The following is a 23,163-nucleotide window of genomic DNA, read 5'->3' as shown; positions in this document are numbered from 1 at the left end:
CACTGAAATGAACAATCAGGCAAGAAGCTGAAGGTGGACAGCAGCGTTAAATCCAGCATTAAATCGTGCCGGCTGAGTCACGAGGTCAGGCCCTACCGACGGTGGTGCACGTGACGGCAGCAAATGAATGAAATCCAAACGCTTCCCCCAAGGGGATCCTTTGTGGGAACAGCAGAGTATGGCCAGGAGCAGCTGGTACAAGGCCACACTCGTTAGGACGCGGCCCAGCACCGAAGTGCTTGGGGTGGTAGTGCCATGCCTCGGTCATTCATTCCAAGGGGCGAATACCACGGCCTTGAGGGCCAGCTCTGTCCCTGTGGCCTCTCGAGAGGAGCCGTGTCTCTGGTGGAGAAGCAGAACGGCTTGGCCGGGAGGCAGAAGAGGCCATCGGCAGGGGCCGGGGGCAGGAAGAGGCCTGGCTTATCCTCTGTGGGCACCCGGCCAAGGCACCTCCTTCCACAACATCCCAGAGACTGAGCAGCGGTGCCCTACCCCCAGCCCCCGATGGCTGGCTCGGGGGCAGCCCTCCCGCAGTCCCGGCGACTACCTGCTCCACTGGACGCTGTCCAGGCCAGTGGCGGCGCTCTTCTCCTCGTCCGTGGTGTTCTGCTCCTGCACCGAGGTGCTGGGTGCCAGCTCCGGGAGCTTGCTGCGCTCCATGATTACCATCTCTATCTCTGGAAGCAAACACAGACACCAGGATGAGCCCACACGGCCCCAGACCGAGCTTTACAGATACTCTTGTGCTCAAGAAGGAGCCTGGCAGACTGCTCCGCACGCGTCCAGCAAACGCTCGACGGCGGTGGTGGAGCCCCTGCAATATGCACGCTGGGGGGCCTGAACCTCTCTCTCCTTTCATCTTGGTAGCGTTGAGAAATGGGGCCTGATTTTGACAAGAAAGCACAGATCGCAATGATTTATTTCAAGATTTTTTTCTTCAACAGTTATTTATTCTACTTTATTGATACCATGCTTCCTTCCCAGAGGAGTTGAGGAGCGTGGAAGAAATGACACGTGGTTAATAAAACATAACCAAATTCACTGAAAATATTCTGAAACTGTTTACACTGTAGAAAGGCTCTGACATGACTGAAGCGTTTGTTTTCCCTTCCCACTTAACAACTTCCAGAAAGCAGAGAGGGGGAGGGACCCCGTTTTATTTTTCCCAATTAAGTAGGGGCAACTTTTGTAGCACCTGACTCGAGCACGGTGTACACTTTCATTTTGAGAAAAAGGTCTGAACCAACAAAGGAAAACATCCTGAGTTAGAGGTGGACGGTTGTTGTGCCGTGAGGTGTGCTGTTACAGAGTTCCTTGATGCACAGGTGTGGACCTTCAAATACTTAGTTCTTAGAACCCAGAGTTCAGGTAATGCCCCCCATCTTCGGGAGACATGATGAGGGGAAACAGAGGATGAAATGTGAATCTGCATCTCTGTTCAGGAATGATGGGCCGCGGACCTGGGCTCTGCCACGGCCTTGTCATCGTCTTCCCCTGGACTCGTGCCTCCCACGTGGCCTCTGCTTCTCTTCTCGCCCCCTTAGTTTGTGGTCCACACCGAACCAAGTGATTTTAAGTGGAAATTAGCCCAGGTCCCCTTCTGCCTTCCCATCACACTCAGGATGGAATCCAAATGCCATTCATGGTATCAAGGCCTCGCACGGCCTGGCCCCCGTCCACCTCTGACCTCACCTCGGGGCCCTCCCCGCCCCGCCAGCTGTGCTGAGCTTCCTTCCCACTTGTCTTTGACCGGAGTGAGTTTGTTTCGGCCCCAGGATCTTTACAGAGCTGTCTGCTCTGCCTGGAACGCTCTCACCCCAGTCCTCCCTACCCAGGCACAACTCAATCACATTATTCGGGGCTCAGTTCAAACATCACCATCTCAGAGACGTCTTCTCAGACACCCTCCCCACTGGTTTTTCCTTTACCTCTTTTAGTTATCATGAACTAAACTCCATACTTCATTCAGACTTCCTTAGTTTCTCCCTAATACCCTTTTTCTATTCTAGGATCCCATCCTGGATATCACGTTATACCCAGCTGTCATATCTCCTTAGGCTCCTCTTGGTTGTGACGGTTTCTCAGACCTTCCTTTCTTACAGTTTGAGGAGACTGGTCCTCATTTTGTAGCATGCCCGTCAATCTGGGGCATTCTGACTGACGTTTTTCTGATAATTAGACTGGGGTTATGGGTTTCTGGGAGGAAGACCGCAGAGGGGAAGTGCTCCTCTCATCACATCCTATCAAGGGCACAGGCTATTGACATGACTTATGGCTGTGGATGTTCATCTGAATCATTTGGCCAAGAGAATGTTGGTCAAGTTTCTCCACTGGAAAGTGACTTTTCCTCCTCCTTGCATCCCACACCCTTTGGAAGCAAGTCATTAAGCACAGCCCACACTTAAGGATTAAGGAGCTCTGTTCTGTCTCCCTGAGGGAGGAACAGCTACATAAATTACTGGGAATTCTCCTGTATAGATCTGTCCCCTCCCCCCATCTTGATTTTACTTTATAGCATGTATAACTACAGGTATCCCCACCTTTTCAAAAAGTTTGCTTTAGGCCACTTCGCTTTTATGAAAGACCTACGTTAGTACCTCTTTTTCTAACCAAAAGAAACCTGAAAAGGATTTTCCCTTTTACAAAAATAGGCAAAAAGCAGAAATAGCATTGAGCGTTGGTGTTGCAGCAACCGTTATAGAGGCGGCAGGCACCCCATGCAGCGGGAGCGGCCCCGCCAAGCTCCTTCCCGGGAACCCCACTCAGCACCTCAGCGTCAAGCTGCCGTAGCTGTGAACTGTGTCTGGGAGCATTGGTGCTTTACCTCCATTTATTTTGTGAATCTGTTACCAAGATGTGTCCTAAGGTAATTGCGTCTTGGCTTTACGCCATCTTGTCCTACAAAAGGTTTCATAGGACCGCTCTACTTTTGGATCCCGTGGGGGGGAAACCTGCACCTGGATTTTCTGTTTTCTATTTACTGGTTTGCTTGTTTCTTGTCTGCCTTCCCCAACTAGGATGTGGGCTTCCTGAGAGTAGCTGCCTTATCTGTCTTGTTCTCCACCAGAACTCGTGTCTAGTCCAGGGCCTGGCACACGGCAAGTGCTCACTACACATCTCTGGAGTGGAGCAATGGATGACAGGCCACCGGGGGTGGTTTTGGCGGCAGGCAGGGCTGGCAATGATGCACAGCAGCTGTGGCGTGCAGGGCGCCCCACTCAGCCTGCGATCAGTGTGTGCACAGTGCCTTCACCGGGGGATGTCGCATCCTCGCCACCTTTCTGGGACTCTATTAGGCGTGACCGTGCTTGCAACTATCCTCTGGCTTGAGGACTGCATCCCCACATGCCCACGTGGGCCCGGACCCGGAGGAGGGGGCTTGCCTGCACCAGGCCCTTCCCTCCCAATGTGGTCTGGAGTCAGACGCCGCAGATCAGAGTCTCCCACAGGGCCGACCCTCTCACACAGGTGGGGGCTGATCCCGCAGCCGACCCTCACACAGGTGGGGGCTGACACGTGATTTTTAAGTGGAATGTGCCTGCATAGTTTTGTATTTATTTTAATGTGCATTAGAAGAAAATTCTAGCTGCACAGAAAACCTGTTCTTTTGTGGATGTTACTGCTTAGGATGAAGCTAAATCTAAGAAAAAACAAGTGAATCAATTCACCAAGAGCTACGGAGTAAACAGCAGTCCACGCAGCCTGCGGCCACGGCAAAGGGCGGGAGGCGCTGCAGACTGCTGTCTGAGAAGCACCATTCTCTCTCGTACTCGCATCCTCCCCTCCACCAGCCTCCTTCAGATGCCTCCCAACTACCCCCGTCTTCTCCAAAGTGGGGTGCAGACACACTTCAGTGGGTATGCCAGATGATTCGCTAGGCAGTACCTCTTATTATTTTTAATTATCATCTTTTAAAAATCTACTTTGTGTTATGATGTACATAACATTTGTACATTAATACAGATATGTATAGTTTACAATAAATGTATATCTATTGGGGAGATGCATGTTCAATTATGTATTTATTTCTGTTTACTACTAGGGCGTGCCATCAAAGACATCTGAAGACTACCAAGTGAGATGATGGTCCCAGTCTCCGGCTTCTGCCCTGTGACCTTTGACCTGCTTCCCATAGTGCTGCGAGGCCCCCTTCCTCCTTGACTGCCTGGCTGACACAGCAGGAACTCAGCTCCAAGGACTCCCCAAGGTTCCGGGGCCAAGCCCTAGTGCCTCCACCTGCTGTGACATGGTTGTCCCTTTTTGGCTTTTTCATCTCCCTAGACTCTGAGAATTCTGGAATAGAGGAGAGGTTAAAGACAATCCAGTCTAGCGCTCACCAAACTTTGCTGAGCAGGTGCATATTAATTCTAAATGACAATTTCCCAGGGCACCACCATGGTAAGAGGTGAGAGCAGAGCTGCTCCAGGTACAGAGTGGGTGGGCGGGTGCCCGAACATCTCCAACCACGGGTTCCCTCACGGCCTCCACAGAGGCCCCTAAAGCTCCTTTCTGGAATTCTGGAGCTTCCCACACAATGGCCTGAAAACCACTAGTTTGGTCCTGAATACTGAATCTGAAGAAACAGAAACCCAGAAGTATGGCTCAACACAGCTAGAAAAGCAGCAGCAGAAGCCAAGCCTGCTCCCCCTCCCACCTCCTAGGTCATGTCCTGGTGCAGAACCAGGCCCACAAGGGAATCTCCATGCACAACGAGGTTTCTGAACCTCGGCTGTGTCACCCTGGTTCTCACAGCTGCGCCCCTGTTCCCCCCGACATACTCCTCCTCCAGCTGGCATGGTTGTGGGATGAGCTGCTCCACTTAGCTTTCTAGGTAAAATACACAACGCTTCTTTCAAAGCCAAACAGGTTTTTCCCCTTCTTTTAAACAATTTTATCCAAACAACTCTTAAAAGTAGCAATGCTTACCTAGCTCTGCCAGCTCCCTGCAATTGTATGCAAAATGCTATGTGGGCATGAGAGGAGTGGGTAATAGGTTTTTGAGGAGAGGGTCTCGCCAGATTCTCACCGTTCCAAAATGGATTCTACAGCCATCTTCAAAAGTGGCTGCCGAAGAGCATCTGGCCTGTCTTGGTGATCGAGGGTCAAAGGGCACCCCTCTTTATGCCACACCAGGAGGTCCGGCATGGTTCTGCACCGCCTTGTGGGCCCCCACTGCCACACCTCTCTGCTGACACTACGCCCGCCTCAGAGAGGCCTAGCTCCCCTCCCAAGGTGCATTCGTCGCGCTGCCGCCACCAGGGAAAGCAGAACAGTGGGCTCACGTGGACACAGGTTTCCGCCGATGGGCCTGAGGCCAGGACCCAGGTGCTGATGATGAATTCCCAGGCGGCTCCATCTGACCCTCAGTTATTAGCTTCGTTACCATGAGCTCCCACCCCACCAGGTTTCTGTTTTGGAGTCTGAAGGGACTGCAGCAACACTCTAGCCCAGTTTTGCTCAAACTTCAGTCATTTGCCTGCCTTTACAATTCCTGCCATGTCTGTGTGTTGCTTGCACTATTTGTTATTAATCATTTTATTTGAACTCCCACTTTTTTTTTTTTTTTTTACTTAAATACATTTTCAACGAAAACTTTAAATCACTCCTATATCCTTCAATTGAGCAATCCCACTCGCAGGAATTTATCTGGAAGATACACCTCCAACGATATAAAAATGCACACTTACAAGGGTATTCAGTGCACTATTACTTGTAATTGCAAAATACTGGAAACTACCTAAATGTCTGAGCATAAAGATTGGTTGAATCAACTATGGTATGCACAGTGCAGCTGGGAAAGGAATGAGGAAGATCGCTGGTGAACTGATACGGAGTGATTTCCGGAGATAGTGCTAAGTGAAGAGAGCCAAGTGCCAAAGAGCATACACCGTGGGCTATACCCTGCATGTAAGAAAGAAGGGAAAATAAGGAAGCATACCTACCTCTGCTGCTTTTTACACAAAGAAACGCAGGAAGGATATTCCAGAGAACAATAAGTTAGTTATCTACAAGAGGGAGGGGAACAGGATGGAAAGAATGTGGGAGGAAGGACACTTCTTTGTACAAACCCTTTTGCAAAAGTTTTGAGTTTGTTAACATTCCAAATTATTTAAAAAAAAAAAGAAATTAAATCAATACGAATGAGAAGGGAGAACCCTAAACTAAAACAAACAAACAAACAACAACAAAAAAGACCAAAATATATTTCAAATGAATACCATACCTATCCTGAAGGGGGAAAAGAAAGGAAAGGCAGACAGATCCAAGTAGTTCATGACACAATACTTGACTCTATACCCTCAATTTGTGGACTGGGGATACATGAAGTATTTGGTGGTGGTGGGGAGCAGGGAACTGCAAACAACCCTGAACTCTTTATTTATCAAACAATGAACAGTTCTGGAACTTTTAAAAGATGTATTATAGGATTGAGCAAATCGTAAATGTTTTGATGTCACTGGGAGCCAGGGCTCTCGCTGTAAAAGAAGAGACATCTAAATCTGGAGTGGGAGAAGGCAAGAAAGGACCCTCTGGGAATTGACTGGAATTGGAGGAATCGGTAATGTGTATTTTGTATACATACATGCATATATTTCCTAGCTCTGTGCACTGAAAGGGCCAAAAAGCAAGACACCCCATGTAGTCATGAGCACATCTGGTGCCCAGATCTTGGCCTCTAACACCATCGCCCATTGAAAGGAACCAGGGCTTTTCAGAGAAATTAACCCTGAGGAAGGGCACAGTAGGTGGGAAATGAACCTTGAATACCTTGTTATGACAGAAAGTGTCAGGACTGATTGAAAAAAAATGATGGCAGCAGATCACAAAGACATAGGAGCCAGCTTGAAAGGATTCTCAAGGGCCAAATCTGGGATGATTTGAGTATCAAATTAATTAAACACAGTAATGAAATAGAAACCACTAAAAAACTGGAATCCATGAGTCTGTGCCAAGAAGAGATAGATAAATAAATAAATGAATGGGAAGAAGGGAGGAATCTTGCTTACAATGGAATACCGAGTGCTGACACTGGAAAACCAACATTGTACCACCATCCTGGTAAAGACTGGGTCAGCAAGAATCATCAATGAATGCCATATCTAAGGGGGAGTTTTTTTTAACTTAAGTATGGTTGACTTACAATATTGTGTTAGTTTCAGGTGTACAGCAAAGTACACACACATATATATATTCTTGAACATATATATATTCTTTTTCAGATTCTTTTTCATTATAGGTTATTACAAGATATTGAATATATAGTTCCCCGTGCTATACAGTAAGTCCCGTTGCGTATATCTATTGATCTCATACTCTTAATTTATCCCTCCCCACCACTTACCCTTTTGTAACCATAAGTTTGTTTTCTATGTCTGTGAGTCTGTTTTGTAAAGTTCATTTGCATTTTTTAGATTCCATGTATAAGGGATATATGATATTTGTCTTTCCCTGTCTGACTTACTTCACTTAGTATGATAATCTCTAGGTCCATCTGTGTTGCTGCAAGTGGCATTATTTCATTCTTTTTTATGGCTGAGTAATATTCCATTGCACATATACACCACATCTTTATCCATTCATCTGCTAATGAACACTTAGGTTGCTTCCATGTCTTGGGTATTGTAAATGGTGCTGCTATGAACATTGGGGTGTGTGTATCTTTTCCAATTAGGATTTTTGTTCTTTCTGGATATATGCCCAGGAGTGGGATTGCTGGTTCATACAGTAAAACTATTTTTAGTTTTTAAAGGAATATCCATACTGTTTTCCACAGTGGCTGCACCCAGTTTATTGGGTTGGCCAAAAGGCTCCTTCGGTTTTTAAAGTAAAAATAAAAGACACATTTTTCATTTTCACCAAGAACTTTATTGAACAACATATTTACCATTTTGTTCCCCACCTTCTGCCATTTTTCAGGCAGCTTCATAATTCCATCTTCCCAAAACTTTTTATCTTTTTGAGCAAAGAACTGTTCCAGGTGCCTTTTACAGTCTCCAGGGAATTGAAAATTTTTCCATGAGGAGAATTTTGTAAAGACCGAAATAAATGGAAATCTGAAGGTGCAATGTCTGGTGAATACTGCAGATGAATTGGAACTTACCAGCCAAGATATAACAGTTTTTGCCTGGTCATCGAAGAAACATGCAGTCTTGCATTATCCTGATGGAAGATTATGCGTTTTCTGTTGACTAATTCTCGATGCTTTTTTGCTGCTTTCAGTTGGCCTAAATGGGAGTAGTATTTGTTGGAATTAATTGTTTGGTTTTCTGGAAAAAGGTCATAGAGGACTCCCTTCCAATCGCACCATATACACAACATCACCTTCTTTGGATGAAGACCAGCCTTTGGTGTGGCGGGTGGTGGTTCATTTTGCTTGCCCCACGGTCTCTTCCGTTCCCCATTATTGTACGGCATCCACTTTTCACTGCCTGTCACAATTTGCTTTAAAAACAGAACGCTTTCCTTACGTTTAAGTAGAGAATTGCATGAGGAAATACGGTCAAGAAGGTTTTTTTCCGCTTAACTTACGTGGAACCCAAACACAAAAGCGATTAACGTAACCAAGCTGGTGCAAATGATTTTCGACGCTTGATTTGGTTATTTTGAGTAGGTCGGCTATCTCCCGTGTGGTATAACATTGACTGTTCTCAATTAATGTCTCGATTTGATCTCTGTCAACTTCAACTGGTCTACCCAACCCTGGAGCATCATCCAGCGAGACATCTCCAGCACTAAACTTCACAAACCACTTTTGATATGTTCGATCAGTCACAGCACCTTCTCCATACACTGCACAAATCTTTTTTTGCGTTTCAGTCGTGTTTTTACCTTTCTTGAAATAATAAAGCATAATATGCCGAAAATGTTGCTTTTTTCTTCCATCTTCAATATTAAAATGTCTACAGAAAAATTCACCAATTTTGATGTTTTTTTTTTTTAAATGCACACTGATATGACAGCTATCACAATACAATCTAACAAAATTGTTTCAAATGAAGTTAAAGACAACTAAGCACTACTGGAGCCATCTTACGGAAAAAACCAAATGAAATTTTTGGCCAACCCAATACATCCCCGCCAACAGTGCAGGAGGGTTCTAAGGGGGAATTTTAATGAGGCACAGGATATCTGCATTATCTCCAAGTGTTTCCCCATGGATTGCTAATTAGTTGCTAAGAAAAGGGAAAGTAACGATACAGTGCAGAAACTAGGCCTTACCTTAACCAGGTGGCCAAAATTAACATCACCTACGAAGGACAGACAGAAGGGCATCATGTGCCTCCAGATGTAAACAGGTGTTCTTTATACTATTTTTGCTTTTTTTCACTTTTCATAAATTTGAAATTATTTTCAAATAAAATATTTTTAGCAATTGCTACAATCAGCATAAAACCAGTATAAACAGAAAGCAACGGTGGAAATATACACACGATGAATAAACAGTGCTGAGGCCTGTTGTGCGCATGGAAAGGGGAGATGAGGGAAAGTGAGGGGGTGTCAGACACATACACCCACCACGAGGCTCCCCTGAAGCTGAGCTCTCGGCAAAAATCCTCACACTATGGTCTTCAAGGCCCTCTCTGTCCCACCCAAAGCCATCTCCATGTCCACAGTTGGGGCAATGCTGATCTAGCGGAATCTCGGCAGCTTACGGAAGGGAAACTGAGGCGCAGAGGGATCAGGAGGTGGGCTCTGCCCCTGGCTGCTGTAGGCGCCTCTTCCAGCTCTGCACGTCAGCTGTGTCATGTAAAGGAGCATCTGTGCGATATCAGCTCCTGTGCCGGGCACCGTGGCCCATGATCGTGAAGGCTCCAGCACCCGAGCCTGCTGGTGGGGGGACCCCTCACACCACTGAGTTTTGAGCCTCTGGGAGTGGAGGGACATGCCTGTGAAGCTGCCAGGCTGGGAGCAAGAACCCAAATGTCCAGCTCCTCTGGCTTCAGCAGGCCCTGACTGGGCCCTCCTTGGCCTCTATTGTTTCCACAATAACCTCCAAAAGCAAAAGAGGATCTGCACATCCATATTCACAGCAGCATTATTCACAGTAGCCAAAAGGTGGAAGCAACCCAGGTGCCCACCAATGCATGGAAGGATAAGCAAAATGTAATATATCCAAAAAATGAAATATCGTTCAGATTTAAAAAGGAAGAAAATCCTGCCACATGTTACAACATGGATGAATCTTGTGGACATGATGCTCAGTGAAATAAGCCAGTCATAAAAAGACAAATACTGCATTGATTCCACTTATATGAGGCACCCGGACTAGTCAAATTCATAGAGCCAGGAAGCAGAGTAATGGCTGCCAGGGGCAGGAGGGAGGGAAAATGTTTTGTGGGTACAGTTACAGTTTGGGATAATGAAGCATTCTGGGGCTGGAAGGTGGTGATGGTTGCACCACGATGCAAATGTGCAGGAGAGGCCTGAGGACTCTCAGGACCCAAGGACATCAACCTCTGTCCCTTGATATGACAACTCTGGCCCAACCTGTGAGCTTCCCCAGTACCCTGACACACCTGATTTTTTTAAATAACAGCCATAATTCATCAACTTCCCAGGATGATGGGCATTCTAATCTGATTAGTATTTGGTAAACGAAGTGCTTTTCAGGGAAATGACAGGCATGACCTCCCAACAGTCTTTGACTTTCCAAGTTCAAGGATTTTCTCAGTTGTCCTCTGTGGTCAACATTCCAGCAATCATGGTGAGGCCAGACAATAAAAAGAGGGGAAGGGGATGATAAGAAAGCCTTCAGAAGAAGGTTAAGGGAAAGAGGAGAAAGATGCCCTTGCTGGTTACCTAGGAAATATGGGAAGGACCACATGCTACTGGCTGGCTTTGGAGCAGAACTGCAAGAGGCCAACAAAGCCTGGCAATGACAGCGTGTGTATGTGCTGGGTGTCTGGGGGTACCCCTTCCTTTGCTTTTATTACCATTTACTGGACAGCACGAGATTGAATTCAGAATGTTTTTTCTGGGAAGTTGCTTTTCAGAGGATTTGTCTAAACTGACCTCCAATCCTTCTCCTTATACTAGTTAAGCCCATTGGAAAAGCTGGTGCTCCCACACCTCTCTACCCCAGCGGCCCATGCCCCACCACAACTCAGCCACCTCACTATTCGTTACAAAAATGAACAGAGAAACAGGCCCCGCAGAAACTCGCCGGGGTGACCAGCCAGGCTCAAGTCCCCCTTCCAGGCTCCTCACTCTGCTCTTCATCTTGCCACGGCTCCTATTCAGTGCTCATGTGTCACAGGCTAAACGCTGAGGCACCGATGTTCTCATCGCTGACAACCTGAGGGCTGGGCATCGTGCAGCCCCCTCTATCGGTAAAGAAGCACAGAAAGGGTGATGACTTGCCCAGGGTCACACAGCTCCTCAGGGGCTGAGCCACAGGTGTCTGGGATGCAGACCCCGACCTCCTGATAGCTAGTCCCTGGCTCGCCCCAATCAGAAAACTGCCGGGCCTGGGGCTGGCTCTGGCTTTGCAGAAATGAGGCCAGGTTCCATTTCATTTCAGTAGAAACTTCAAAGAAAAGAAAAAAAAAAAAAAAAAAAAAAGCCAAGCTGGGGCTCTAAACTCCTAGGCACCCCCAACGCCCAGCTGACTTGGCAGGTTCAAAGTCAGTGCCATTCCCTTCCCTCCATGCCCACGTGGGGATTCAAGATAGGAGCAAGCTTTGAAGGTCAGGCTGTGAAACTGATGCCTACACTTTTTCCATAAGCAAAAAACCTATTTTTCCACAGGCCAAACCCTATTTTTCAAACAAGAAGTTCAAACGATTCATTCTCTTGTCCTAGGCCCATTTATTAAGTTACTGCTCTAACTGAATCCAAAAAGAGATGACGGTCCTTCCAGACTGAAGAGGAGACTGACATGGAAGTGCATCTGGGTGGACTTGCCTCTGGCCAGAGGGACCAGGGCACCCTGGTCTTCCTTTCAGCACTCAACTTCTGAAAAGTGAGGGGGCCTGTGATTTTTTTTTGGTTTCAGAATGAGTTGCCCATCACTTGGGACCCGAGGCAGAGCACATTTCTTTGCAAACTGGGGGTGAGAGTGGAGGGTCCAGGGGTGCATATTCATTTCACACAACTCTTGTCAGGGCTTAAATGTGGAGGAGGTGTGAATTCTGGGTGCTGCATTTGTAGGAAAAAAACAAGTCAATGCCACATACAAATCAGGTCATGGCAGAACTGTGACTCGTGACATGTCTTTTGACTCCTGTGCTTTACGCCACCTTTCTAAGTAAAGATTTCACCACTGAAATGGATGAAAATGGCAGGGTATGCAGGGGGGAGCTGGCGCCAGCATCTCTTTACTCAGAGTCAAGGCTGTCATCAAGCCCCTAGATCCAGGGACAATGCAAGAAAGCACGCTAGAGAAGAAATGACTTGGAGGAGAAAACAGCCACATGTCCACCTCAAAACAGGAAGGGAATGGAAAAGAAAAATGAAATACAGGAAGGGAGAAGACGGCCTGAGGAAAATGGCGGAGTACACAGAAATAGTGTGGCTTTCTAAGGGAACACCTGCTGTTTCTGTTGGCCTGGCACCCATGCCCCCTTCTTCCGATAAATGCGCCTCATTTCTTTCTGAGGCAGTCACCTTAGGGTAGAAACACAGGGCCTGGCCACTCAGCACAGAACATCCCTCTACAGGGTGAGCAAGCCAGGTCCGTCAGCACCAACGAGCATCGGCTCCCAGACTCCAGCTGCAGCCCGTGGGAAGGAGCAGCTCCCTTTCCACTCGGTGGTAGGCTGGCAGGATGCGAGCCTCACACGGCCAATGATTGTCTGTGCACCCAGTCCAGCCCCGCCCAGGCCTCCCAGTCGCATGAACAATAACTGCCTTTTTTGCTTGAGCTAGTCTGAGTTGAATGTCTAAATCTTACAAGAATCCTAACATAGCCTCATTTAAAAAAAAAAAAGTCATTACATTTCCTACGGTCACAATTTCCAGATAGGGAAAATGAGGTCCAGAGCTTAAGGAGGCCATCCAAGGCACACAATAGGTCTAGCTGGTGAGACAGGACCGTAGGTCCCATCTCCCATCTCCTAGGCACCTCCCCCATCTACACTGTCCTCTGGCTTGAAAATGTGCCTGACACCCTTCCAAGTCACAGGAATTAACAGCTGTGTGGTTTCACCCAAACACAGATACAGTCTAAGGAGAGAACACCTTCAAACAGGAGACTATCTAAGAGATCAAATAAACAATTCAAAAAGCCCCAGAGTACAGCTGCTGCTGCCCAGTTAGGTGTCTCTTTGCTGGACAGGCCTGTGAAAGTTGTATTTATTTACAGTGAGCTGGGTGGGAAGACAAATATGCATTCGAGAAAGCAGGAGGGCACTACAAAGGCAAGGAGTCGCGGAGGGCCTCGCTCCACCGGGCTCTGAAGTCTACATCAGCCGTCCAAGTAAAGTCTCTGGGGAAATTCCTGGGCCCTGCCTGGCACAACCTGGCTGAGTAACCGCCCAGAAAACAGTGTTTTGGAGGCTGGTGAACATTTCTCCCCGTGCCCCCTGCACAGGGCAGGTGGGCCCAGCCTGCAGGGAGTCCTTCCCCCGACCCCAACCTGGGAGCTGGGACGGCAGCCTTGCTGAACCTCTGAAGCCCCTGTGCGCCAGGACTGGGCCGCCTGGCTGAGTCATTTGATTGTGTGTTTGAGGCCAAGCCTGCCCTTGTCCACACCACGGTTAGTCACGGCCCCGGCCTGGTTAGACAGCAGCCCTTAAAAGGACTGGAACAAAAGAGGTAGCATCTTTCCAAAACAAAATTGACGAGAACACAGGGTGCAAAATGGGGTGAAGTCGTCCGTTTTCCCCCCCATATGGCTACAGGACAGCTAAACCCAGGGGTTTAAGCAGACAGTTTTCTCCCAAGTTAGAAAAAAAGTCAAAACGATCCAAATAAGCAAACATGTATGGCTTACCTTGTGTCTGCCCCTCACCTCCCCACCAAAGTGACATTTGTTGGCAAAGGCTTCCCAAGCCAAAAAGGAATTCCTAAACCAAGATGCTTACGTGCACACTTTGAACAGAAATAAAAGCGTACTAGAGATCTCAGCCTTAAGAAGAGGGCTGGTGGCACTGGGGAGACACTCTAGTTATACTTATCGAAATGTGATCGTGGCATTCGCTGAGAACTGCCAAGAAAATCAGAATGGGGCCAGCAGGGTGGGGATGGGGTGGGGTTTGGCTGCCCAATTGCAGCAAACTCCCCAAAACAAATGTGTTCTCAGTCACTGATTTACTGAGCTGCTCTGTTCTCCAGCTTCAGAGGCCCTGGACGCACACAGTCCGGGCTGATGGGCTGGGGAGCTGACTGCAGAGCAGCCACTGATAGCCCAGGACCCAGGAGGATGGCTCGCAGGAAATGCTCCCCACACCCCCAGCAGAACACAGCTGGGAGCTGAGGAGAGCCCGTTTCTGTCCCAAGAGGTGTGGTGGGAGCTCCCCTCTGGCGAGCAGAGTCCCTACCCCACTTGATCCCATCACCTCCTCCACCCTGAGTGCCTGGGGCCGTGGCCAGAGACCCCATCTGTGTGGCTGTGAGCCCGGCCCATGACACAAGCAGCTGGACAGTTCAAGCTTGCTTCATCCCAGAGCAGACAACGCTCTCCAGATGGAGGAGGTGTTAGCATCTAAACGAGAGGGAGGTGAAAAATAAACCAGAATCATTCCTGACAACGGCAGAAAAGAGGACAAAACGATTCTGTTTATTGAGCACATAGGCACCAAACACAAGTGTACCTCACTCTAAACAGATGAGGGCTTGAAAAAAATCTTAATGTAAGAATCTAGGGGATTATATTTGATCATTTGATGCCAAAAAACCATAATCTTATTAAAAGCACCTAATTTCATTAAACATGGGCTATTTTTCTCCCTGCAGTGCACTGGAAATAATGACTTCTGTCAAAAATCATAATCCCGGGTTATCGGGAGTAATAAGAACAGCAGTAATGATAAAGATGACAATAATAACAGTAGTAACAGTAGCAGGAGATACTTATGACATGTGCCAGGCACTGCTCTGAGCATGTTACTTGTATTAATCTGTTTAATTCTCTTAATAACAAAGTAAATACTATTTGTTAGCCTCTTTTGACAGATGGGGAAACGGAGGCACGGGGCTAAAAGGAAAGGGCCTTGCTCCAAGCCACCCATCCGACAAGGGCAGGCCTTGAACCAGATCTGCCCACAGCTGCTTCCCAGTGGCTGGCTGTGTAGAATGAGGTACACCGGTGCCGGGAATGACAGCTGCACCCACTGACACATAAGGGGGACCAGACACAGAGGACAGCCTGGCTGTCAGGTCGGCGTTCACGGGCGCAACTCACCTTCACTCTCCCCACTCGTCTTGGTGCCTTTTGAACCACCCTCTGTACCTTTAGCCTTCTCGGCGTCTTCTTGGGCATCCTCGGCGGGCCCTTTCTCCTCATCTTCTTCCTCCCCAACGTTTTTGTAGTTGGGTCTCTTTTGCACCCGCCTCTTGCCCTTGTGCTTGTTCATCTCAAGGGACCGCTCTAGCGTCTCCGTGGGTTTAATGAAGCACCGAATGCTGGGCTTGGCCTGGAAAGTCAAACCAAGGTAACAGGCGGATTTGAACGTTGCAATCTCACTGGCTCCTATCAAGCTTCCTGAGAGTTTCTGCCCCAAGAAATTCCTTTCAATACAACAAATTCTACCTCCTCGTTGATTATTATGACTACTATTAACATCATCACTATTAAATAATCTAAACCATAGCACCAGCTACCATTTATTGCCCACAGTCCTAAGTCACTCTGCACTTAACCCACACCAGCTCCCTGCTTTCCAAAGGTCAGAAACACACTTTGAAAGTGGTACTTTTATGGTACTTTCTATGTGCCCGATGCTGTTCTAAGGGCTCTGACTATATTATCTCACTTAAAGTTTACAAAAACCCCACAAAATAGTACTGTTGCTATGCCCATGTTATGCTCAGATGAGAAAACTGAGGTTCAGAAATGTTACGTGACCGCCCAAGGCCACACAGCCAGGAGGTGGCAAAGCTGGGATTCAAAACCACTTACCATCTGCACAATTTATGTCTTAACCACAGCACACTATTAACTTCTAATTTAAATATATTTATTTTAAAAGGAACTGTATATCACAACAGAAATGGAACACCAGTGTACCTTGCTAATATAACAATAAAAAATAGAAAAGGAAAAGCAACGTGTATTGGATGTAACCAAATGCTGGCTCTCTTTAGAAGGGGAGCCTGGCAAGTATGAGTAATAAGTTAAAGCTCGTCCCCAAAGGAAGCTTGCCCCCAAGGAAGACGTTTTCCCCTGAAAAGTCGGAAGGCTTCTAAGAGAAATGAAAAAGACCTGTGTGTCACCATGGTTCATATCCTGCGTTGTGGAAAACATGGCTGTATCTCAGTCCTTATAGCAACCATGAGATGTAGGGATTATCAGTCCCATTTTACAGATGAGAAATGAGGCTCAGAAGGGTTAAGTGACTTGCCCAATGTCACACAGCTACTGAGCTGCAGAGTCAGAATTTGAAGCTTGCCCAATCCCAAAGCCCACGCTCTTTCTAAAATAATAGTGCTTCACCAGGAGCTCAAACTCAGTTCCATGTTTAGTGCTCTTTAAAAAGTATTTACATGCAAATGAACCAGGTCTAGAAAGTAGCAAAGACCACACACACACAAAAATTGTCCCTGATTTGTTTGGGGCAGGATTCTGATTGAAGTGTTTTTCTCCAGGGTCTGGATGATATTCCGACACCATCTTGTCATTGAAAAACAGAAAAGTTTTAAAGTAAACTTTTCCATTATCTTGATATGGTCTATCCATCTTATGAATTTACCCCAAACAACCACCAATTGTGTTCTGGGGGCCACCTTACCTTGCCAATAAGTGGAATGTGCTCCAAGAGCACAGATTAATTTCAATAACACTCAAAACAAAACCTAATTGAAAGTTAAATTAGCATCTAAATCCAGACATTAATTTTTATTTACCTACTTTGGATTATTCATCCACAAAAATGACAGATAAATTGAGACATGATTCTACTGTCCAAGAAACCCAGATAGTGAATTACAGATGCCAATAACCAAGAGCCCAGAGAAGGGAGCGTTCCGGGCGCGCACCACTTGACAGACAGCATCAATCAGAGCCCACTTAGGACGCTGTGCGATTGAACGCAGCCCCGGATGCCCCCCTCATCCTCTCCTAAAGGACCCAAACCCGCTAAGTTAGGGCCCCAAGATGAAGTGACTGTTTCCTCTGATTACCACTTACTCCCAGTGAATTTTAGAGCATACCATACTCAAAGCTTTTCAGAAACAGAAAACTGAGACCAAACGCAGAGCAAAACACCACTCAGTTAGAAGCTGAGAGCAGAAATTCACATGGATAGATGCAGAAACCTCTCCCTGAGCTCTGCATAGACTTAGATGTACAGAACAACCGGCAGCACTAAGGGAAGCGGAGCAGTGCACGAGTTCCAGGGTTGGTCAGAGCGGTGTGAACCCCAGCTGAATCCTACATGAGTGGTGGGGCCTCTCTGAGCTTCTGGCTACTTGTCTAAAACATGGAGCAATTCTGGCTTCCTAGAACTAAAGGAAATCAGGGATAGAAAGTTCCTTCAGAGCCTGGCAATGCACTAAGCAAACAACAGTTACCTTCCTTTCCCTGACTATACTAAAAAAAAAAAAAAAAAAAAAGTCAACTGTGAAAATGAATTCAAAAACTTTCCAAGGGGTCTGCTTTTCTCCATGATCAGGTGTTGGGGAGGGAGAGGGGAAGGATGCTTACCAGGGACATTTCAAACCTTTAAAATGCAACCTACCCAGTAAATAGCTGGAAATAACCTAAATGCCCCTCAACAGGGGAGTGATTAGGTAATTATGGTCTGTCCATAAAGTGGGAATCCACGTAGATGTTAAAACGACTGAGGACTTTTTATATCTAGATAATGCGGATGCGGAAACAGCATCAGGATAAAAAAGCAAGAACAAGAAACAAAGCAGAGTCCCTCTGGGCAAAGCTTTATGATGGTACAGACACAACTCTTCCTGGAAAGCTGCACAGGAATATAATAGCAGTTCATGTTTGGGGAAAGCAAGAAGGCAGGTGGTGCTGGGTGTGCACACCCACAGAAGTGCACTTAAGAGTTTTTCATTTCTATACCTTTCTGTTTGGTTTGAAATTTCTAATCATGTATGCATGCTAACTTCTAAAAAAATTCAACAGGGATCCTTTGGACACTGGAGTTCTAGACTTTATTTCCCCCCCTTTTCTTCTATATTTAAAAAGCCTGATTTTTGTTGTTGTTGTTAATACTAACATCATCAAGATCCCATAGTTATCATGGAGAAGCTGATATGGCGTGGCTGGGAAATGTGGGCAGGCATTCCTGACATTTCTGCCGCTTCTCATCAAGAGCCTTCTGGCTGCTAGCCCCCCAGGAATCTCTGTGTTACACTGGACAACCTCAGATGTTCCAGACGAAAAGCCCCCAGGAGAAGGGCCATCTCGCACCCCGCTGTGCTCTCCCACTAAACCAGGAACCTGGAGCAGGGCAAGCCTTGACAGGCTGCTGAATGGTGGCCTGTACCATAACACATCCAACGTGATGGAGAGAACAAGAAGAAAAGGGAGGGGCGATGAAGAAAGGAGCCTAACACCTCAGGAGGTGTGCTTAGTAGAAGAGCCAGCACAGTGGAATCAACCAGAAGAAATGGGAAAGCTCACTTCAGAGTCAAAAAACAGAAGGCCTTTGGGTTTATCTTCTCATAAAGAAAGCACACCACGCATGCCTCAGAGAAAAGCCTTCTGCAAATAAGGTCTAGGTTTCCCAAAGGCCGCAGGCTCGGGTTTCACCAAGAGCTCACCTCCCAGGGCCCTGGAGCCTGAGCTGCAGGAGGCATGGAGACTCGGGGCGCTCCCTGCTGACTCCAGAGATCCTGCCGGGTACCCGAGTGGGGGATGCAGGAGGGGAGCCTTGGGCTCTGTGGCTGGGACATTCAGGCTGGCTTCTGGGGTCAGAGGCAGCTGAAGGCCAGCAACGCTTTCCGCCAGCCTTCATGCCTCCGACCTTTGGTCCTTGCTTCAAAGTTAAATATCGAAAATGTGACTCCCCAGGGGTCAGCGATAACTAAGGCCTTTCAGGGGCTGTGGGATCTGAGAACAGGTTCTGCAAGGACAGTGAGAGGGGTCGGGGCAAGGGGTCAGGAGGAAGGACGGAAACATGCAAGGCCCGGGCATCTGAGTGGAAACGGAGAGGCAGTATCACCAATGCCACAGACATCAAACGGAATGTCCTCCACTAGTTCTTGGTGCAGCCCTTTGAAAGACCCTGACGCAGACCGGACCAAGTTGCAATCAATCAGTCGAGGATTCCGTTCACAGTTAAAAAACAAAACTATCGACTTAAAACATGTACGTGTATACCATGTTTTCCTGTGTTGATAGATATTTGCATGACAGTACACAGAGCAAGGTCTGGAAGGATACACAAACTGAAAACAGTGGTTCCTTTTGAGGAAGATACTGAGGTTGGGGGAACTTTCACTTTCTACTCTAGTCACTTCTGTATCATTCAGTTGTTTTACCCCAAGAAAGTATTACCAGTGCCATTAAAATGTAAAGAATACCTTTAAAGAATGTACCTAATGCCACTGAATTGTATACTTAAAAATGGTTAATCCATTGTAAACATTACTTGTTATAGGTATTTCACCACAATTAAAAAAAAAACTTTAAAAAAGGCACCTCTGAAAGTCAGAGTGGTGATTAGCTGGTGGGAGGGGGGTGGGGTGCTGGTTACAGACTGAGAAGGAGCTGCATGGGATGCTAGAGATGTTTTCTATCTTGACCTGAATTACAAGCTTCCCCCGCAATCTGAAAGTAGAGCATTCCCATGAAACCTTCCGTAAGCCGGGACGGTGCAAAGCAAGAAGCAACTGCCTTAGGACACATCTTGCTAACAGATATGCAAAATAAATGGTGATAAAGCAGATGCTCACAGACACAGTACAAAGCTACGGGGGTGTGACGCCGAGGTGCTGAGTGTGGCTCCCAGGAAGAAGCTTGGTGAGGCCGCTCCCGCTGCTTGGGGTGCGCACTGCCTCTGTTAACGGCTGCTGCAAAACCAACACTGTACCTTATTTTCACTTTTCACCTGTTTTCGTAAAAGTGAAAATCCTCTTTAGATTTCTTTCAGTCTTTTGCAAAGTGGTCTTTGGTAACAGAGCAGCAGCCTCAAGCAAACTTTTGAAAAGTGGGAGACGCCTGCACACATTAATGTAATCATAGGTACAAAGCCATCAAGCAGTACAGCGAAGATTACTGCACTTTTATGCACTTGGCTCATGTTATCCCTCGATTTTAAAAAATGTTTGCTAGAGGATTTCCAATAAATTCAGATCGTCATTATGCCCTAAATATAAGCTAGGAGCAAATCAGACAACTCGAGAAGCTGGCTTCGCGGCAGTAGCCAGGGGGCTGAGCCCCGACTAAACACCAGGCGCTGGGCTAGGAGCTCACAGTCCAGCCAGGAGCTGCGATGTGCTGCTGTGCGTCCCACATGGACACTAGGAGACAGAGGACACTGTGGGCACAGAGGAAGGAGCGGGGAACTGTGCTAGGACAGGGGTGGGTGGGTGGGGGAGCTTTGGAAGCCTTTGTGGCAAAGGAAATGACTGGTCTGAGTCTTGAGTGTCAGCAGGTCACTGGAATACATGGGAGTAGAGGAGAATGGTTTGAAGGCCAGCTCAGAGCTCTGGACAGTCACCTTTATTTCTGTCAAGGCCAGGACCACCTGGAGCTGGTGCACGTGGTGACAGCGGTGGTGCCCTGGGACACAGTGTGTTTGGCCAGCTCCCAGGTAGCAGCAGGGGGTGGTGCTGAGCCAGTCAGGTGGCCTCTCCAGCCAGTTGTTCAAGAAGGAGTTCGTGATGCTCACGGCCTGGGAAAAGATGTCTGTGGCCCCTGCCTTGGCACATACAACCTGTTAAGTGGGTTTCCTGGTGCCACTCAGTGCTGCAGAGGGGAGGGGAGAAGGCAGCAGGGGGACAAGAGGCAGACCACCCAGGGCAGAATCCTGACTGAGAAGAAAAGGAGGGAGAAAGAGACTGGTGGCTGGAAGGGGCAGGTAAGGGAAAGGACAGGTGACATGGCCCGGAATTCTGTCCGGATTTGTGGGAGCTGTCACAATGGTCAAGCTAAGAGAGCTCACCTTCCAGGCTTTCCCAGGCCCTAGCCTGCTCACCTTCTGAGGAAACAACTAGAATCCTTTTGCTCAAACAGCTTTCTAAGGGACTTGAGAACTAGGAGACAGGTTTTCCTCTACGGAAGAAGGCAGGTCATGATGCTAACAAAAACATGTGCAGCATACGGGCAGACCTGAGCCCAGATCTCTGACCCACTTGCTGGCCAAGTGAGCAGCGAACCTGACCAAATGAGCCTCAGTTCCCCCATCTGAAAAACAGGGACAACAGCAGCTCCATCACACGCTGCCAAGGGGCTGAAGTAAGATGCTGAACGCAAAACTGCTGGCACGGCGCCTGCCACAAAGAGGCGCTCGAGAAATATTTATTCACCTTCGAATATTGCCCTCCCACCCCCGCCCCGGCAAACAGATCACTAGGCTGGAAGAGATGGCAGGGGAGGGGGGCTAACTTTTAAAATCCAATCAAACTAGCAACTTACCATTCGCTGGCTTTCTGGTTTGTGAGTGCGTGAGACTCACCTCCCCAAAGTGCTCCTGGGCCCCTGGTCTCCCTCCCTGACCTCCAGCCTCTGGGCCTGCAGGGTGTACGGTGCAAAGGAAGGGTGGGATCCACGGGGCGCTGGAGCAGTCGGAGTCCGGCTCACTGTCCCACGCACCCTGCTTGCTGCTTTCTCCTCTACGGGCCTCAGTTTCCATGTGTATCAAATGGGCCTCACGTTGGCACTTCCCCGCAGGGCTCCTGTGAGGTGCCCAGAGGTAGTAACGCGCTTTCTTGTTATTTTTTTCAGGTAATGATAACAACCATGGCTAACACCCAGTGAGCATGTGCAATGTGCCCAGCGCTGCTCTGGGCACTTGACATATATTGACTCACTTTATCCTGCAAACAACAGAAGCGGGAGGGAGTTGCCAAGGGCGAGGGACTTGCCCTAGGTCACTGCTCATGAGAAGCAGTGGTTTGAACCTGGGAGGCGTAGCTTCAGCGCTCCCCACGTGCTCAACCATTCTGCTGCCCCACTCAAGCGTTCACTCCCTCCCACAAGCACCTGCCGAGCCTCCCCATGTGAGCCCAGTCCCCTGAAGGGTGGATGTAAAGGCCCTGCCATACCGGGGTCACACTGCCCGGAGGAGCAGGTAGCCCTGCTTGGGGACAGTCCACACATCACATCACTCACTGGGTGGCCCTCTGACCTGACAGGCATTATGGACGAGCACAGTGTGTAATTATTTCCCATTTTTGTCTCACATGCACAGAGCTCCAAATGTCACGGGGGTCACAGTGACCCAGGTTTACGCCAACCGTAACCAATGGCACTGCAGCACAAGCTTGGCAACTGGCTTCGCAGGGAAGCAGGGCCGCTAATTGCTGCCAAGCGAGCCTATGCTCATTCCAGAATGAGGCGATCAGCAAGCAAACATCAGACGGAATAAACTCCTGGGTGATGTATGGGTGCGTGTGCTACATGCCAAACCCTGAGTGACATGGGGCTGCTGAGCCAAAGCCCACACACGTGTCCAGAATTCACAACTGCAGCCACATCAGCGAGGCGACTGGGCAACACAGCTGAGCTTAATGGCGAAAATAAAACCCGTGGCGGGGGAAACATGAAGAGGTAACAGGCCACTTCCATTAACAAGAGGAGCGTGGCTTTCTTCCCCACGATCGGCCAATTATCAGGGAGTGTTGTGGCGGCCAAGGCATAACCCAAAGCAGTGTGCATTTATCTGGAATCGGAGCCCTCTCTGAGCTCAGACGCCTTGCGCTGCACACAGACGGTGCTCAGACTCTGTGGGGACCCACAGGTCACGTCAAGATGGTGTTGGGACTTCTTAGAAAGCAGCCTCGGGGTGCTGCTGGGTCTGTAGGAGACCAGCCTCATCCCCTGTCCTTCCCCATCCCTGGTCATCTTCTCTGTCCCTCTCAACGTTGAGCATTGCCTAG

General features: G+C 48.1%; 1 protein-coding gene across 7 annotated transcripts in view; it reads right to left on the bottom strand.

Moving 5' to 3' along the window:
- Positions 1-23,163, bottom strand: part of CLEC16A (C-type lectin domain containing 16A) — a 210,929-nt gene that overhangs the window by 140,700 nt on the left and 47,066 nt on the right. For 4 of the 7 annotated variants that reach the window (XR_003792983.1, XM_029219257.1, XM_029219255.1 and 1 more), the window contains exons 10-11: positions 15,344-15,575; positions 548-677 (exon numbers count right to left, since the gene is read on the bottom strand). Coding sequence is in view for 6 of the 7 variants with exons in the window: in XM_029219257.1 (XP_029075090.1) it covers positions 548-677; positions 15,344-15,575 (362 nt within the window). In the remaining variant the exon portion in view is untranslated. The remainder of the gene's footprint in view (positions 1-547; positions 678-15,343; positions 15,576-23,163) is intronic. The other 3 variants (XM_029219260.1, XM_029219256.1, XM_029219258.1) reach the window with 1 other exon arrangement.

Source organism: Monodon monoceros, unplaced genomic scaffold (assembly GCF_005190385.1).
Source record: "Monodon monoceros isolate NGI ecotype Baffin Bay Population unplaced genomic scaffold, NGI_Narwhal_1 Super_Scaffold_13, whole genome shotgun sequence".
NCBI lineage: Eukaryota > Metazoa > Chordata > Mammalia > Artiodactyla > Monodontidae > Monodon > Monodon monoceros.
The sequence above is the reverse complement of the archived record's forward strand: the minus strand, read 5'-3'. Positions and strand labels throughout refer to the sequence as shown.